Source organism: Hippopotamus amphibius, chromosome 14, assembly GCF_030028045.1.
Source record: "Hippopotamus amphibius kiboko isolate mHipAmp2 chromosome 14, mHipAmp2.hap2, whole genome shotgun sequence".
Lineage (NCBI taxonomy): Eukaryota > Metazoa > Chordata > Mammalia > Artiodactyla > Hippopotamidae > Hippopotamus > Hippopotamus amphibius.
Genome location: NC_080199.1, coordinates 9,572,614 through 9,591,508, shown reverse-complemented (window position 1 = coordinate 9,591,508; position 18,895 = coordinate 9,572,614). Strand labels below are relative to the sequence as shown.

At 39.8% G+C, this 18,895-nt stretch overlaps 1 protein-coding gene across 3 annotated transcripts in view; it reads left to right on the top strand.

The window, feature by feature from the left end:
* ITGBL1 (integrin subunit beta like 1) overlaps positions 1-18,895 on the top strand; it is a 213,114-nt gene that overhangs the window by 25,505 nt on the left and 168,714 nt on the right. Inside the window, exon 1 of one of the 3 annotated variants that reach the window (XM_057708008.1) lies at positions 3,833-3,889. The exons of the other annotated variants lie outside the window; for them this stretch is intronic. Coding sequence (XP_057563991.1) covers positions 3,841-3,889 — 49 coding nt within the window. The 5' untranslated portion in view covers positions 3,833-3,840. Of the gene's footprint in view, positions 1-3,832; positions 3,890-18,895 lie in introns of those variants that run through there. 3 annotated transcript variants of the gene reach the window in all.

Here is an 18,895-nt window from a genome sequence, read left to right as displayed (position 1 = left end):
GTATATATACACACATCTCTATACAAATAAATATAACATTTATATTAATATTCTATGTTATGTTTTACGTTATTATATTACATATGCTTCATAATCACTTTTCCTATATTCACTTTTTCTAGGTTCTAACCTTAGAGACAATAACCTCTCTTCTAGAATTTTATCCTAAGGAAATAAGCTAGAGGAAGGAGAGTGCTATATACATGAAGATGCTTAATGCATTGATGCCTATCAAAGCAAGAAGTCATCGGCAAGTTATTTATCCAATAGTATAAAATACACGATATCACATCAAATTAATGTGACAATTTAAGTCATTGAAATGGTAAGTATGAAGATTTCATATGTGGACACATGATATAAAATCAAGTTTGAAAAGCCAAAACCACTGTCGTATGTCTCCTCAGCTATCAACTGTGGGACAAGTATGTATACATACTGACAAACGTGAAAAATTCTGCAAAAAACTAACAGGTGTTGGTAAAATTATAAGTGCTTCTTTTTTTGCTGTAAAATTTTTCTGTAGTTTGGTTACAACGGTGTAATATATAATGTCAGGAAGGAGGAATGCGCTAGTTGAGTAAGGTTGACAGTGACAGTGACAAGCACTGTATTTCTCTAGTACCCACGCCTGACATTGCTAGCTGGTCAGGGAGGGTGTCTGAATCCTCAGTTGGGCCTTCAGGGTCATAAATTGATTAAGACAGCGTGAAAGGGGCTGCCTGTTTCCAATTCTCAACCATATAGTCCCAATAAATTAATTTTTTAGAAGGACTGTTGACTTCAGAAGGGCTCCAAAACATGTAAGTAGCAGGAATGATGACTGCGCCCCAAGCCCTGGATGTCCATCACTCAGAAATGTGTTGAAAAGATGGGACTATGAGGAACTGAGCTTGCCATTGGCATAACCATGAGGTAGTGCATCTTTGTTTCCAGCCCCAACACAGATAATACCCTGTCTCTATCCCAGCAGACGTAACCGTGGTTACCTCTTCCCCAGGCTTGATTCTCTTTTCCCATCCCGGAGTCTTCTTGCCCTCATCCATCTTCTCAAGGATCCTCAGGACTTCATCTGTGTTTAGGTGCTGCTCCCTCAACATTGCTGTTGCTATGTGGATAGGAGTCTTCTGGGAACACACTTTTTTTTTTTTTTTTTGCCGAAGGAGGTAACTAACAGAGGGAAGATTTTTTTCAAGCAAATAATTTTTGGTACTTCTCAAATCATACTGTAGGTGGGGCCTCTCTCACATAGGGTGAGCCCAGGCAGGTGGAAGAGGATTAAAAAGGTCTTGTCTTGAAGCTACCAGGGAGATGTGTGGGGTTTCACAGCATCTGTCTGGGACCTAATTAGGAATAAGATCTCTCATTTGGGGGCGGAGGTAAACTTACATGGTTTTCATAGCCAGCCTAGCTTCCCTTTATCTTGACACAAGGACTCTAGGTAAAAGGAATTCATTGAGGTAAAAGTTAATGTCTTATAGTGTGTGTTTCATAGTAGAGTGGGATATTTTCAAAAGCTTTATTGTTGTATGTTGGTTTTGTTAATACTGTTTAATTTTCCTACCAGCCTGTTTCCACAACTTATCTGCACGCAGATACCCTCCCCTGAAATCTGTCTTTCCCAGTCTGCATTACTCTAGAGTTACTGTTTTTCATAGAACATTTCTACTTGAACGATTTACTAACATTTTAAAATTAACATCTTGAAACCAGGGTTCAAAACCTATTCCTACTGCAAGACAGCAGATAGTACTCAGTATAGAATTTCACACTCTAATCAAACCCCGTTTACTCCAAAGGTAGATAAGCTCCCAGGCAGCAGGGACAGAACCCAAACGCTGGGAGTCAGGAGACCTGGGCTGGGGTTCCCTCTGTCTGAGCACAGCTCTGTGACCCAATAAATCATTTAACTTCTCGCCCTTCACACCAGGGAGTGGCTTGACCTACATAATCTGGAAGGCTTCTTCAAGCTTAAAAATTCTGGTTGTATGATTTTAATATTTCACAATGTGCATAACTGTGCTTGGGCTGCATGCTAATTAGGCAGGGATGACAAATGGCTCACAATGAATGGCTGTAATTAATTATAACCTAGAGAAAGCACATCTATTTTGAAGTCTTTCCTCTTCTCATTTTCTTGGGTTTTCCAATATCAATAATTGGTATCCATGGCGTTTGATTTTCCCTTGAAACCTTGCATCCTTTTATCACTGCCATCCTCAACGTCCTTCTCTCCGCTGTTTTCATAGTAGTCGTGATCACACATGGATGCATATGTTAAAGGCTATTAAGTTGCATATCACTTCCCAAGTCACCAAATCCTCCCTCTTTTGATGCTGTGGTACAGTGGTCCTCTTCCAGGTCCTTCCCTCTCATCTGGCAAAGATGCTTTTGGCGGCAGATTCCTGCCCTACCCTGAACAAAGGTTAAAAACCTAGAGATGCGCACGGAGGAATGAAGAAACAGGGTCTGTGCTACAAGAGTGGACAATCTGGGGAGTCGGATTAACGAGCTTCTGGATCACTGTCACCAGGCTGGGTCTGTAGAGCCAGGGCAGCTGAGGGAGTGTGGCAGAGGGCAAAACCACCGTGGGAAAGGCCCTGGAACCTGCCTTCCTAGGTGGGAGGTCTGATGTGGAGGGAAAAGAGAGGGAGACTTAGCCTTATAGGATGGAGGGAGCTAGAGTGGAGGCTATCTGATAAAGTGGTCCTCCGGGCTCTGTAAGTGAGTTACCTGATAAGCATCATATTCATTATCATAGCTGATATTAATTGCCCACTACACATGTACAGGGCACTCTGATGAGTACTGTAAACGGATTGTATTATTCCTCATGCTATTCCTTTTAGGTAAGTGCTTTTTTAAATTCCTAAATCAAAGGTCAAGTGTCTACGGCCAAGAGATTTTAGGAAGCTTGGGTTTAATCACATGGGTAACAGTTGCCGGAGCCAGCTTTAGGAAGTGTCTGTTTTAGGCACGAGGGGAAGACATTTGCTTTCCCCTTCTGCTTACCTTGTACTACCCATCCCATCCCCCAAATGTATGACTACTTTATCAACTTTTCTTATTGAGTTGAGCCAGGACACTTAAACCAGGAAGGCATTGAGACTCTGGAAGTTCTATGTAATCGAGCAAACTAGTCATAAAGTGAAGATGGAAATGAAAGAATAACTTTGATTCCACTTGGCATCTTTTATTGAAATTGGTGACATGGAAATCCTGAGCAAAGATGCTCTGTGACCCAAGTGGCCTGGTACTTGTCTTCCTGAGCTGAAAGCACATCCTGTTCCTGGTCCCGTGTGACCACGTGGCTCCTGTTAAGGGCTGTTCCTTTGGCTGACGACCGCGTGTTCTCTAGAGAAATTATCTGGAAATTGATTCTGATGGTAAGGAGCCCTTGAGAGAAAAAATGTGTCTCTTTTTTCAAAGTAATTCAGCTGATAGATATTTTGCTTTTAGGCAGGTACAAAATTCCCTGCTGCTCAAAGATGAGTGTTCCTTATGATACTTTGACAGTTCCAGTAGAGGTGGGGGAGGTTTTGATGCCAACCTCTGATTGGAATGTTTTTCCAATAGTAGCATCTGGTTCCGTGGTAGGATTGCAGTCGGTAAGGTTTTCCGTTCAGTCAGATGATTTGGTGCCTCTGGTATTTACATTCTCATTTAATATATCTGACCTGTCATTTAAAATTTTTATTGCGCTTTTTTCCTTTTAATTTAGTACTGAAAAAAATGTTCTCTACCTGAGACCTCATATGACTTCCATTGGGAGCTGTCTCCACTTTCAACTTCCATTTCCTTTGAAATTCCACTGGCTGGCCTTAGTTTCCACATGTGCAGATGAGAAGTCTCTTGTATGAGGCCTGGTCATTGCATTTCCTTTGCAGATGTGAGCACACTTTTTTTTTTTTAACTTCTCAAATATGATACATAGCCAAGACAGTTAAAATCATCTGTAACGGTGTGTCTGCGAGTGGAAATATGAGGCATGTTTTTCTATAGGGATGTGTATTACAATCATTCTTTTGTATATCATTTAATGCCTATGAAATACCTTTACAAGTCATTTCCCCAGGTCATATGGGAAAGAGTGCTGTTTGCACTGGCTTCTGTCTAGAGAGCTATAGCGAAGCGTTCAGTGAGATTTATTTAGGATTCAAGTAATTTTGGCTCATCAAGACTTTAGGATTTTACACAAATAAAAGAATTATGATAACGGATGGAAACCAGACTTGGTGGTGAGTATGCTGTAGTATATACAGTAGCTGAATTATGAAGTTATATATTTGACACTTATCTAATGTTATAAACAAATATTACTGCAATTAAAAAAGGAATTAGATAAGAAGACGGAATATATTTCAGCTTAAAAATATACAGGTGGTCTAAATACTTTATTCAGATGAATTTGCATACATATTTGCATGCATGGGTATGGTATATATGTCAGCTTATTAAACTGCCAATTCCATCTCCTTGAGCCTAGTAGCATAAATGACCCCTTAGTTCCCGAATGTCCTTTACCAGTACAATCTTGCTTTGCATTGTCTTTGTCTTTAACTACATATTGGTCATCCCCTAGTTATCTGCAGAAAAAGAGTTTCAGACTTCTGCATTTACCCTGTATCCTTTTATTATGGTATACATGCTCTATACCATGTATTAAAGAGCAGCTGTTGCTAGGTATTTGTTCCTACTTTGGTTCCCACTGTTCTTTTCACAGTATCAGCTCCTACCCCAGATCTTTGCACTTAGAATTATACAGAGGCACTGGATGCAAAATTTATTGTCTCAACAGTATGGAAGGCTGCAGTAGTGATTGCTTTACAGTGGAAGGTTGTACAGTTTCTGATGGTTTTATCTGGAGAAAGAAAGCAGACTGTTTGCTAGCACTGAAATATTCTTTTCTTTATGTTTCTTATGTTCATATTTTCTTTTTGACTTTCACTATAAAATCCCCCATCTCAGTTTTGGAACTAGATCCACAAAAAAAGGAAAGTCGTCGAAAGTTGCCATTTCCGGCTTGGACAAGAAATTTCTCATGTTGTTCCTATCCCATTAATGTGAGTTGCCTGTAAACAGACAGACTTTAGCAAATGATTTTTCTGCTTGTAATCAGGTGTCCCCACAGGGATCATTAATGGATGGCCTTGAAAAAGGAAAAAATTTCTACGTGTTTGACATCTTTTCATAACAATAGTTGGGAAAGAAGAGGAAGAAGAAACGGGATGTGGCTCAGGGCTTGGGGGTCTCTGTGTCCTAATTTGCTCCTTGCATGGAACCCTGTGCCTGGAACACATTTCTGCCTTCTGCTATTTCAGCTCCTGCCTTTGTCTCAGTTTGGCTTTCCCGATGGTCGTGGGCTACCCTTGGGCTCCCTGTCACCACTCCCTTCCTCTGATGCCATCTCCTGCTGCCCCTGCGGACTACAGATGTCTCCCACAGCGCCATCCCACCTATCAAAAGTGGTCCCCTAGGCACTCATTCCCGGTGACCTCTCCGGATAAAACCATAAGGATGAGTAAATTCAAAATCGCCTTTATCTCATTGATCATGATTAGAATAGTCTTTGATCACTGCCTGCAAGCTTCAAGGCACCAGCAGAATGTCCGATAAAATGTATCGTGAAGTATCTCCCGATAAACAGTTTTCTTGAGTAGTTAGGAACAGAGTCCACTGTTTTCTACTTATAACAGTGAATTTAATGTAGTGAAATTCCTGCTGACCGATATTGGAAATGAAAGTTTCGTTTATAAGGATGCAATTTAAAGCACTGCCAAGTTAAAAATGTCATGTCGCTCTTTGTCAATGAGGTTCATTATGCTATAGTATTGTATTTGTACCAGTCCTTTCTTCTAAGGAGCTTAATGTTCTCTCTGGATGTTAAACAACTGCCACAAAATTCTTGTGAGATTATTATTCTTCCAAATGACATAAAATTTAAGAATTATTTACTAATTAATCCCTCTGAATTTCTCCAAAGTAGGGAGAACTCAAGCAGTCAAGAACCTCCCCCTTTCTGATGTTGGGTTGGTTTTTGCATCCCCTACACTTACCTTTCATGTAGATCAGTCCTAGATACAGAAGAGGCATTCTTCTGGGGAATGGCATTTAACAGCCTTCAAACAGCTTTTTTTCAAAACAAAGAATAATCAAAATTGGACACATGTATAAGACCTCTGGAAACCCTGTGTCTAGCAGAAGGATTTGAACTGACTCTAAAATCCAGTCCAGAAGTGCCTTGGACTTTTTCAGGACAAAATCAAATAAAACTTGGAACCCTATCCAGTTGGTTACCAGTTGAAGTCACTCACAATTTATCTAACCTGATTGCTCTCCGGCTTCCTGTTGACAGTAAATAGAATAATAATTAAAAATTAATGATTTTAGACATAGAAAACAAACGTACGGTTATCAAAGAGGAAGTGGGAAGGGGAGGGATAAATTAGGAGTATGGGATTAATGGATACACCCCACTATATATAAAATAAATAACAAAGATTTACAGTATAGCACATGAACTATATTCAGTATCTTGTAATAACCTATAATGGAAGAGAATCTGAAGCTGTACACCTGAAACTAACACAGTGTTGTAAATCAACTATAGTTTCATAAATAAAGAGGGTTTTAAAGTTATTTTTTAAACAACAAAGTGTTATGGACCTCGGTGACTGTTATTATGACTAGTACCGAGAGCCTCCTATTCTCTTTCATGGCGGGGATGGAGTTCGATTTGACTTGGGTTCACCTCTTGGCTCTTGCTGTTTGGCTTGATGACTTTGTCCTGTCCTGCCTGGGCCATAACGTAGGTTCTGGAATCTGTTCTAGGAAGAATTCAAGTAGCCTGGATCTGATAACTGTTCTGGAGGGAAAGAGTGTGAGACAGGGAGATGGTAGGAAGTCCTTCCACAATTCCAGTCTTTCGTCTGTTACATGCTCCACTGCACACTCCTGGCAATGGCTGACCCTGGAATGGGGAGTGTCAAGTGGTTCCTGTCGTCTGCAGTGAGTGCGGCCAGTGTACTTGGCCAGCTCATCCTCTCATTCTCAGGGGCCTGATGGTCTGGGACGCTCGTGGCGTGAGGTGCCCTGTCATTCTTCTAGGGATTCAGTTTCCAGGCAAAACTGAGGAAGAGCTTTCCCATGGAGGGTCCAGCTCTCTGACACTGACATCCTCCCGTGAAACACATTGATTGCAGGAGGCCAGAATGAAATCCTGTGAAAAGGTAAATGACTTAGCTATTACGTAGCAAGGTAACCAGAGTGTTCCAGAGAATTGTAATGCCCCACAATAACCCTTAAAACCCCTCCCTACTTATGATTTGTGAGTGAAAGATCTATAAATGCTGTGAGACCTTAGGCTGTACCCTCCAGTGGGGTCAGTTTCTTCCACAAAATATATTGTACTGCTTATGCGTGGGCCCCCGTGAGGCCAAGGTTTCTCCAAGGTGCATCCCATGGATAACTTTTTGGACCAGTGATGAGTGAACTATAGCTTGGTAGGGGGCACATACTGCCTAACAGCCTTCCTGAAGTCACTTAGGATCTAATTCTTGGAAGTCCCTTATCATAAAGATGGAGAAACTAAGGACCAGAGGATCAAATGTAAGCCAGTTACATCCTGCATCCTCTGCATTCCTTCCCCCCAGGAGCTCCGATGATCTGCCTGACCACCAAGGGATGCTTCAATTAGACCCATTAGCAGAAGCGCTTGGGTACAGGCAAAACAAAGTGAGAATGTGCACTGGCCCCCAAGGAGATGCCCTCACTTAAGGGTTGAAGGGATTTCATAGGCATAAGTACGCACTTAAAGAAACAAAACTGATGCTCTTTGACAGATGTGAGTAGGAGAGTAAGAGAAATACTTTAAGCTCTTAACAGTCTTTAATTTTTATGTAAATTGGTATTTTTATTCTCCAATTTAAAAATCGTGCTGTTAAATAAAACAGAGATTAAGAAAACCAGTATGCCCAATGAAACAGTCACATCAGAAGCCATGGATTCAATCCCAAATTTGACCTCACCGTCTCCTTTCAGAAGTAATCATTGACTGCGCGCCCATTCCTTTAGTCATTTATTCACCATTTGACAAGCATTTGTAGAGTACATGGCATACATCAGCCTTTTCTACTCCATCTGAAACATTTAGAAGGGCATTTTAGGGATCCAAGATATAGTTCCTAAATAAGTTTGATTCTCCTGGCCTAGAAACTCATTCTCAAAAACTGCTATTTGTGTGGCTACTCTGATTCCTTGGGTGTAAAGCGGCTGGTTCATACACTTATTAATTAAATACGCTTCTATTGATGACTTTTAACATTCAGCACCTTGTGTTGGCAATTATGAGAGAAATATGATTAGATCACAATTTTATTTGTTTCTATAGTATTTATACTGTAAGGGCAGCAGACATATTGCAAAGGAAATGTTAGCAGTAAAAATGTCAGGGACTCTCTTTTGCCCTAAATTCTCATATGCCTGGTTATAGCTTTTGAGATGGAAGGGAAAAGAGAAATGTGTTTGGGATATTTCTTTTCTCCACCAGCCATTTCCTGGGAGAGAAGAGAAAATGAGGCAAAATGAATTGGATTGTTCCTCAGTCTTTCCCATTTTTACCTCTCCATCTACACATTCGAACCTCTAACAGTTTCCTTCCTCTGATTTAAATGTGGTGCTCCTGGGAACTTATTTTGTGTATACCCAATCAAACAGCGTTAGTTTCATAGTGGTTTGTTCAAACGGGCACCAGATTTTGAAGCAAGCGCTATTTTCAACCTGCCACATGTCATATTTGGTAAAAGAAATATGGGATAATCTATTTTATAGTCTCCAGGTTCTTACCATACTGTGAAATTGAAGGAAGTAAAAATCAGGATTCAGACAGAAGGATGCAGAACACGAGAAGAAATAAAGTTGTGTGCTTAGCCACATGCACATTTTCCTAAATGTGTGAACCCGCTGTTCTAACGCGATTTGTAGTCAGGGTCAGGGGTGAGCCTCTCATGGGCGTGACCACGTCAGACACTGGGATATAATAGAGGCTCACCAGACATCTGCTCCCCAAAAGGGGCTGCTGGACCTGTGAAGAAGCGGAAACAAGAATTTGAGCTGATAGTCCAGGCTTAGAGAACGGAAAATATTATTCTCAAATAATGAAGGAAACCACACCATGTTCCTACCGTGGGGCTGGGATCAAAGAAAGATCTCCAGCAGAGTCAGGAACCCACCCATTAGCTGGGTAGATGCAGTGTCCTTGACATGGTTAGTGGAGAGTGTGCCTTTGAATGTGACACTGATGGGCAGCTCTACAATGACCTCCCATACGGCCCCGGGAGGATGCCCCTCAAATTTCTCAAAAAACAAGGAACCATAGAAATTGAGAGAACTGATTCCCTTTGGGAGGCTTTAATTCCTGGTGGGGAAAAATCCTCCCTTAACCTCAGGAGGTAAAACTGTGGGGAGGTGATAAGTGACAGTGTTGAGACTGCCCTCTTTTACTGTTAAAGGTGACAGAGTAGAGTCTTTGGCCATCAGGAAACCAGTAACTACACAGCAGCACATCACATATCATGATGAATGGTCATTGGGAAGAGGAAGTGTATTCAAGTCTGGGTATTCGTAAATCCTGAGGTTATTGCTCTAACCTTGATCCTCTTAGGCTAACGTGCCCTGATAGAGTGAGGATTATGCGAAAAATTCAGAGTGTAGCTGAAATATGGGCATACCTTTCAATCTGTAATAGACAAAAGCCAATTGAAAAAACACCCAATTTTAAAAGAAAAGATTTTTTTTGAATGTTGGAATAACTATTAAAATATTTTACATTTTATAAAGATTTTATAAAGATGTATTCCCAGGGGAGTTGTCAAAAGCACTATGGTTAGGATAGATCCATTTTTTTAAAAAATGAAAATATTTGTTTTTGTTATAGAACTGGTCATCCCTCAGTACTTGATGTCTCCCATCAAGTACTTGGTCTCCGGGTGGATACAAACATGGCTGGGGGAGGGGAAGCTGGGATGAAGTGAGAGAGCATCATTAACATATGTAGACTACCAAATGTAAAATAGACAGCTAGTGGGAAGCTGCTACATAGCACAGGGAGATCAACTCGAAGATTGGTGATGACCTAGAAGGGTGAGATAGAGTAGGTGGGAGGGAGGCTCAAGAGGGAGAGGATATGGGGATATATGTATACATACAGCTGATTCACTTTGTTGTGCAGCAGAAACTGGCACAGCAGTGTAAAGCAATTAGACTCCAATAAAGATCTGAAAAAAAAAATAGATGGACGGGAGTCATGTCCTCTGATAGAGTCAGTCCAGTGAGGGATTTGGACATGACCATATGCCTGCCAAGCCCAGTAACTTAATAACTATTTTATATTACATCCCAGATTTATTTTGAAGATCAAACAAGATGATGAGTACACTGTAACATTATAAGCAAGTAAAATACCACTAACTAATAAATCAAATGTTCTGTGCATTTCTTTAAATATCTGTATCTGAGTACTTGTCAAGAAACATTGAAGTGCTGCTATCCTTACATTGGTAGTGTTTACAATCAACATTTTGACAAATTCATTTTAGATATACAAATCTAAGTATGTCCTGTATATACATTTTACATAAGAGGAGATATTAATAAAACAAAGACTGAATTCAGAAATGTTATATGAACATTCCACCTGAGCACCCATTTTGCAGGAAAATAATTTAAAGAAGCCAACGTAGTATATAGCAAATGACAGCTGGCTAGCCGATTCATTGCTTTACCTTGCTGTGGTAGCTGCTGCTTCTGTCTTGACTGTGTTTAAGGGGAAAATACACCCGGCAAATTTCTCTAATGTGCATTACACTCTGCTTGGAGAAAATGACATCTTCATGTTATGTCAAAGAAAAAACAGCATCCTGCAGCCTATTTGTACAATTAGTGATAATTCTATGTAAGTGGAAGACGGTGAGGGCAGAATAGAATTTTCAGCAGGTCATCTCTCCATGCAGTGTTAATACTGAGACATTTTGGATGTCCGTGCTGTGTTTTAAGCTGTTACCAACTCTCAAGCTTGCCTACTTGTTTATTGTAAACATTAAAAGCTGAGACCTTCACAAAAGGCCAAAATTAACAGCAAGTGCATTCACACAAAGAAAATGTATGTGAATGAGATGTCTCTGCTGTTAGATGTGTTGTCAATAGGATTGTCTGAAAGGGTATTTGTGCATCTCTCCAAATTGCTTGACTTTGACAATGAAGAACAATGTAGACACCTGTAGTAGGAGTGTGCACATAAACGACAGTTACCAATTTCATGAATACTTTTTGAGTGCCTACTACGTACTAGATGTGTATGTCTTTGAAGAACTCAGAGTCTAGCACAAGATATAAATAAATGAATATATAGAAATACTGGTGACAAAACATAAGTGTCAAGAACAGAAAGGGTCTGAGATTTTACCATCCTTGCAAACTAATGAGTTAGCCTGGCAGTGTCATGAGTGCTGCCAGAAGACACAGAATTCCTGGGTCAGAGACAAAGGACTTTATTTGTTACTCATGTCCGCACAGACAGCATGCATTTCATGTTGATATCAGTTCCTCTCGCTCTCCAAATCTTATGGGGGATTGTAATAAGCATCCACTAAGGGTGGATACTATGTACACAAGTGTGAATTATATTTTCTACTTCTTGAGTAAATCTTACTAATTTATACTTTATATCAAAAGTACTTGTTACCTTAAATTTTTCAAATTGTATCACCATTTAAAATTGTATTACAATTCATAATGGTGATGATAATTACAATTATTAGATAGCTCTGTATTATTAGCAAAAATGTTTTAATCCGTATTTACTTTTTATTTTCAACAAGAATTTTCTTCTTTCATATGACCTTCATCTATTCTTGATAAATATCTGCGTTTTACCTTTCCTTTTGTTAGATTTTTAAATGCCCAATTTATTTTATTTTTTGAAATTTCATTTTATTTTTTTGATTTATTTATTATTTTATTTATTTATTTATTTATTTATTTTTTTCTTCTTCTCAGTTTCCCCTTCACCCCCCACCCCCTCCCATACCTCGAGTTCTCCAGTCCATTCTCTGTATCTGCTTCCTTGTTCTTGTCACTGAGTTCATCAGTACCATTTTTAGATTCCGTATATGTGAGTTAGCATACAATATTTGTCCTTCTCTTTCTGACTTACTTCACTATGTATGACAGATTGTAGTTCTATCCACCTCATTACATATAGCTCCATCTCATCCCTTTTTATGGCTGAGTAATATTCCATTGTATATATATGCCACATCTTCTGTATCCATTCATTTGTTGATGGGCATTTAGGTTGCTTCCATGTCCTGGCTATTGTAAAGAGTGCTGAAATAAACATTATGGTACAAGTTTCTTTTGGGATTATGGTTTTCTTTGGGTATATGCCCAGGAGTGGGATTACTGGATCATATGGTAGTTCTATTTGTAGTTTTTTAAGGAACCTCCAAATTGTTTTCCATAGTGGCTGTACCAACTTACAGTCCCACCAACAGTGCAGGAGAGTTCCCTTTTCTCCACACCCTCTCCAACATTTGTTGTTTCCAGACTTTGTGATGATGGCCATTCTGATTGGTGTGAGGTGATACCTCATTGTGGCTTTGACTTGCATTTCTCTGATGATGAGTGATGTTGAGCATCTTTTCATGTGTTTGTTGGCCATCTGTATGTCTTCTTTGGAGAAATGTCTATTTAGGTCTTCTGCCCATTTGTGGATTGGGTTATTTGCTTTTTTGGTATGAAGCTGCATGAGCTGCTTGTATATTTTGGAGGTTAATCCTTTGTCCGTTGTTTCATAGGCAATTATTTTTTCCCATTCTGAGGGTTGCCTTTTAGTCTTGTTTATGGTTTCTTTTGCTGTGCAAAAGCTTTTAAGTTTCATGAGGTCCCATTCGTTTATTCTTGATTTTATTTCCATGATTCTAGGAGGTGGGTCAAAAAGGATTTATTTATTATTTTATTTATTTATTTATTTATTTTTGGCTGTGTTGAGCCTTCATTGCTGCGTGCGGGCTTTCTCTAGTTGTGGCGAGTGGGGGCTACTCTTTGTTGCCGTGCACAGGTTTCTCAGTGTGGTGGCTTCTCTTGTTGCGGAGCACGGGCTCTAGAGTGCAGGCTCAGTAGTTGTGGTACATGGCTTAGTTGCTCCATGGCATATGGGATCTTCCGGGACCAGGGATCGAACTGGTGTGCCCTACATTGACAGGTGGATTCTTAACCGCTGCGCCACCAGGGAAGTCCCCCATTCTTTTGTTTTTAACTCATAATTGCTTATCACTGTGGACCTTATTGTATACTGATTTGTTAGTGGGTATAATAGGCCACAAGGGATGTATGGAATATCTGGCAGACATTCACATACCCAAACAGAGGAGTACTTACGATGACGTTTCTCTCCTGCCCTTTGCCCTGATGAGTTCGCTTTTGTGATCAGGGAAATGACCTGCTACTTTGCTCAGAAAGGAGATTCTCAGTACAAAATGATAAAAAGGAATATGATACATTGAAAAAATGTAATGTGTAAAATATTTTTCTTCTTGTATTTTTAAAAATACAACACAAATAGACCATTCTCATAAATTGGAATGTAGTAGCGGGTAAAGAAAAAAAAGTGAGAGTTCCCCCGACTCACAGTGGTAAACCAGATTCTTAATTCCCTGTTACCTACCAGGACCATCTGTGATATGGACAAGAGGTCTGATCCCAGGGCTTTCTCTCAGCCTGAAGGACCACCCGTAACTGACTTTACCATCCTCTTCAAACTTGCTAACACCCACAGAAGCAATTAAACCACAGCTCTACCCAACCACTGGCCAAGGGCAATTAGGGATGGCAGCTTTCCAGTTCTTCTGAAACTGTTAAACTGATGACAGAAAAGAAACTGGACTTGCTGGAACTAGATCTGTGGACTTGAAAGTTGTCCCAGCAGCAGAACATCAGCGTCTGAATTCCTGGTTTTGGCTGTATGTCAGCCACAGAATGACAGCGCAGTGGTCACATGAGAGGGATCTATTGCCAAGAGGCCCAGCGACTTCTGAAGAAGTGGGTTTTCCTACCAAGTGAATATTCTTTTGATTGTGGGCCTACTGCAGTGGGCTTAATGTGGAACTCACCTAAGGACATTTGAGAAGACTTCAGCTGTCCTAAAATGTGATCTTCGTTTATCACTTTGTTAAAATGTTTTATCACATTGTTTTGAGCTAAATAAGACGTTCCTGATGTGTTGAATTTTACTCCTTGGTTTGATTCAGGACAAAATACCAGGGGGTATAGCTTTCTATTTTTTAAAAAAATTTTATTTATTTATTTATTGGCTGAGATGGGTCTTTGTTGCTATGCACGGGCTTTCTCTAGTATCAGCGAGCAGGAGCTACTCTTCCTGTGGTGTGCGGCCTTCTCAATGCAGTGGCTTCTCTTGTTGCAGAGCACGGGCTCTAGGCACACAGGCTTCAGTAGTGGCAGTACGTGGGCTCAATAGTTGTGGCGCGCAGGCTTAGTAGCTGTGGCGCACGGGCTTAGTTGCTCTGTGGCATGTGGGATCTACCCGGACCAGGGCTCGAACCCATGTTCCCTGCATTGGCAGGTGGATTCTTAACCACTGTGCCACCAGGGAAGCCCCTTTCTACTTTTGCATAGTACCTGTGACGTTGGAGATAGAAGAAATGTTAAATTTTTTTGATTGTTAAAGACGAAACTAAAATATGTTGACCACAATGCCATAGTTTCTTCATTTTGTTTCTTTTAGGGTACATTTCTAGGGTCATGTGTCAGGATACCAGTGGGATTTTGATGGGAGGACTTTTGTCCCATAGCCACTGTAAAGACAGGATATTGGAATACTTAGAATATATGCCAGATGTTCAGGGTGAAGTAACAGGTGCATAAAAGGGGCAGCAGGACGGGTTCAGATCTGGAGTGCTCTACCCACCCTCTACCTGCAGGGTCCAAGAGCATCTCAAAACCTGGAGGGGTTCCTGACTCAATAGGAAACACAAGAGACTCACTAACTGAGATAAAATTTGCTTCAGGTTCAATGTCTCCTTTTTTCTTTTGGCCTCTGATTTGTATTTGATGTCTGATTTCCTTTGACTTGTGTGGCATGTAGGATTCTGTCTCCTGAGATCTCTCTTGACTCTGAACTGATCACCCAGGGTGACACTGAAAAAGTGAAAGCCTTCCAGTTTCTACAGATTGTGGATTTTAAAGAGGGTCATTTGTTTGTTCAGTAGAGGTCATGGGTTTGAATGTGTAACTGGGAAATGGAGGTTTTCTGCAGAAGGAAAGAAAATATAAAGACACTGGGGAAGGAACTTTCCTGGCGGTCCAGCAATTAAGACTCTGCACTCCCAATGCAGGGGGTCTGGGTTCCATCCCTGGTCAGGGAGCTAGATTCCTCATGCCGCAGCTAAAGACACCACAGCACAGCCAAGTAAGTAAATAAATAATAATAAAAAATAAGATCCATCACAGCCAAATAAATAATAAAAAATTTATATACATTATAAAAAAGACACTGGGGAAGATCTGGGAGAGGAGAGGGCACTGCTGGGGTTGGGGAAGAGGAAATAAAGGAAAACTTGTTGCTAAAGGGTGTGTCTAAAGCATACCCTCTCTTCATGCCCCAGTAAGCTCCCCACATAATACAGTCGGCCCTCCGTATCCGCAGGTTCTGCACCCGCGAATTCGGAACCCGCAGATACGGAATGCCTACTGTACTACACCACTTAATATAGTAGGGACTGGAGCATTGGCAAATTTTGAAACCAATCCCCCATAGATACCTAGGGAAAGCTGTATTCAGAGTAAACCCTTTTCCTATCAACCTCATGAAATCATTTTGAAGACATCGTTTTCTTATTGATCTGTGGTGAAGTCAGAACTGTTTGCTTATTTTCTGCTTTTCCCACCAGAATTTGCATAAAGGAAGAAGGACGGCCTTTTCTATTCTCTGCACCAACCCCGACCCCAAGGACAGTGCTTGACACAAAGAGTTCCAGTACTTCTTGAACAAATGACATTTATTTTGAGAGAAATTATTTTATTTTTATGATTGTATTGACATACTGTTTTTTCCATATTTATCATTCCACTTCAAATAATATCTATTTCTAGTACATATGGTTTTTAAATTTTGTTTATGGTAAAAAAATATAAAAATCCTTCAGTATTTTTAAAATACAGAAAGATGTGGGGCAGGGAAAGCACCATTTCATCTGCCGTAGGAAACCATTAGCTCCTTTACATACTTTTTTCTAGTCATCTTGCGCGTTTTTATGTAGCTGATGTTAACTATAGCATCATTCCTATAATTGACTCTATCTTGTGTTTTAAGGAAACGTGGATATAGCAGGCTCATGGAACCATGACACAACTAAGCTTTTGGACATAACCTCCCATTGGTCCTATTTTCTTTCCAAATCTGCTTTATAAAACTTAGATCTTGTGGAGGCATTGCTTGCAAGGGAGTCTGGGAAATGTAGTTTTAACACACCAAACTCTTTCCTGTGTATTATTCCTTGTACTTTTTTTTCCTTTGTCTAGAATGGTCTTCTTGCTGCTGTTCACAAAACCGACCCATTGACATATTTTAAGCCTCAGTTCAAAAGTCACCTCTGCAGAGAGATCTCACCTGCCCAGTGACCACCCCCCCAGCCCCCCCCCACCGCCCACGACCTGGCCTCTCAGTTTATCCCACCACCCAGTTCATTTTCTGGGTAGCATTTCTGACAGTCTGTAATAATTGTGTCTCTTGACTCTCTCATCCCCTAGAATGTAAGCTCCAGGAGGGCAGGAACTTTGTTTCATTCAGTACTGTATTGACAGTTCCCAGCACTTAGCCAGGACTTAACATATTTTATCCACATTTGTTAACAGATGGATTCACCCAAAGTTGTATTTTTATTTTCTTTCCAACCTAACCACCTTAAGAACTGCAGAGATGGGCATCTTTGCACAAAACTGCTTATGTGCATTTCTGATAATTTTCCTGGCGTAAGAGAAGATGAGCTATTGGACACTCAGGTTGGAACATTTTGCATTTGCTGAGCCACTTTATAAGAATACTGTTCCAGTGCGCTTTCTTGCCAGCAAGGTGTGAGAGCTTCCATCTTACACAACACCACTGGGAATGAATATTTTCATGTTTAAATCTTTGCTAATTTTTTTCTCACTGATGTTTAGAGGTTTTTTTTTAAATTATATTTTCCAAGTTTTTTAGGGTATTATGCACGTTCACTTGTATTTTTAAAAATAAAATGAAATTTTAATTTTAAAATAAAAATTTACATTTACAAAAATTTGTTCTATGCGAGGAGTCTTAAATGTCTGTATATTCAAAGTAATTGATTCTTTCCTTTGTGATTTCTTTTATTGAAAGAAAGTCTTTATCCAGAGACCAGATGAATATCCTATTTTTAATTCTTTGATGTTTTCAATATTTCAATTCTTTGAGATAGTTCCTATATCAAATTTATATTCACGAGTTATATTTTAAGGGCTTTAAAAATTATCTTGTTTATCGAATTTGAAGCTGGCTTATGTTAATAGGTAATAAAAAACATTGGCTTAGAAACCAAACATAAATCACAGATGAAAACAGAAAGACCATAAAACTAAAGCGTTTATATCTTACGTATTTGTCTATTCTTTTACTAATACCAAGTCTGAAATCACCATTCAAACACTCATTCCCCCATTTTAACTGTATTTACAAACAAATTAATAGTGTGTCCATGTTCTAAATAGAATGATGCCATCAAACCTGGTTTACTTAGCACAATGTTGTGATTGTTTCAGTAGTAATTTATTGGATAGTATTATTGTTATTGGATGGTAAGGTTTGTACATGGACCTAATTGTAGCCTTGAAACTTATCACAGTGAGTTCCCCTAAGTGAAGATGAATGGGGGGAAATTTGATTTTAGCCATGAAGGAAGCCAGTCATCCTCAGTGTCTGACTCTAGAGTGAATGGAAATAGTATGCCCTCCTGTAATTCCTTTAAAGTGCTAACAATCAGCTGAAGCTGTTAAATGAATCTTTTTGAAAAGCCGCTTTCTCCAATTTCCTGTTGCTGACTTCAGGTTGAAATTAAAATCACCAATATTTTATAACTGTGATTAGTTACTATAATAGTTGATTTAATTTAATTTAACAATGTGCCTGTCTGGACATAGATTATGCAGTGACCTTGAAAGAACAAAGAGTACTAGAACAATTAAATATGCCCTATGCTGATCTCTTAGTTTTCCTCATTTATTGGCTTTTTTTTTTTGAATAGTCATCCTCTTCTATTCAATTTTGCAAAAACTCCAGGAATAGGATGGACGACAACTTCAATTTGCAGAAACTATGAGTTTACCTATGTAGGTGTCATAAATGAGAACTGTGAAAGGAAGTTCAGAATTGAATGTATAGGGAAAGTAATTGAGTGTCAGGTAGTATGACAGACGCACCCTAAGGTCACACCCTTGTATAGTCCTTTCTTCTTAAGTGGAACCTGGGAGTTGCCTTTAACCAGTAGAATATGGCAAAAGTGATGGGCTGCCACTCCAGTGATTATGGTAACTTATATGGCAAAGGTGATTTTGTTGATGTATTAGTCCCTAGGTCCCTAGTTTGTTGCCTCAGAGCTAATCAAAAAGGGAGATTATACTAAGTGAATTGACCTAATCAAGTGAGTCCTTGAAAGGAATATTCAGGCTTTCCATGAAGTTATAGAGTCAAAGCAGCACAGCTCTCCCCCTCCTTCTCTGGCTTTGAAGAAACAGGCTGTCATAAATCCTACAGCCACTAGGAAATGAATTTCACCTACAACCGGAGGGAACTTGCAGGTGGACCCTT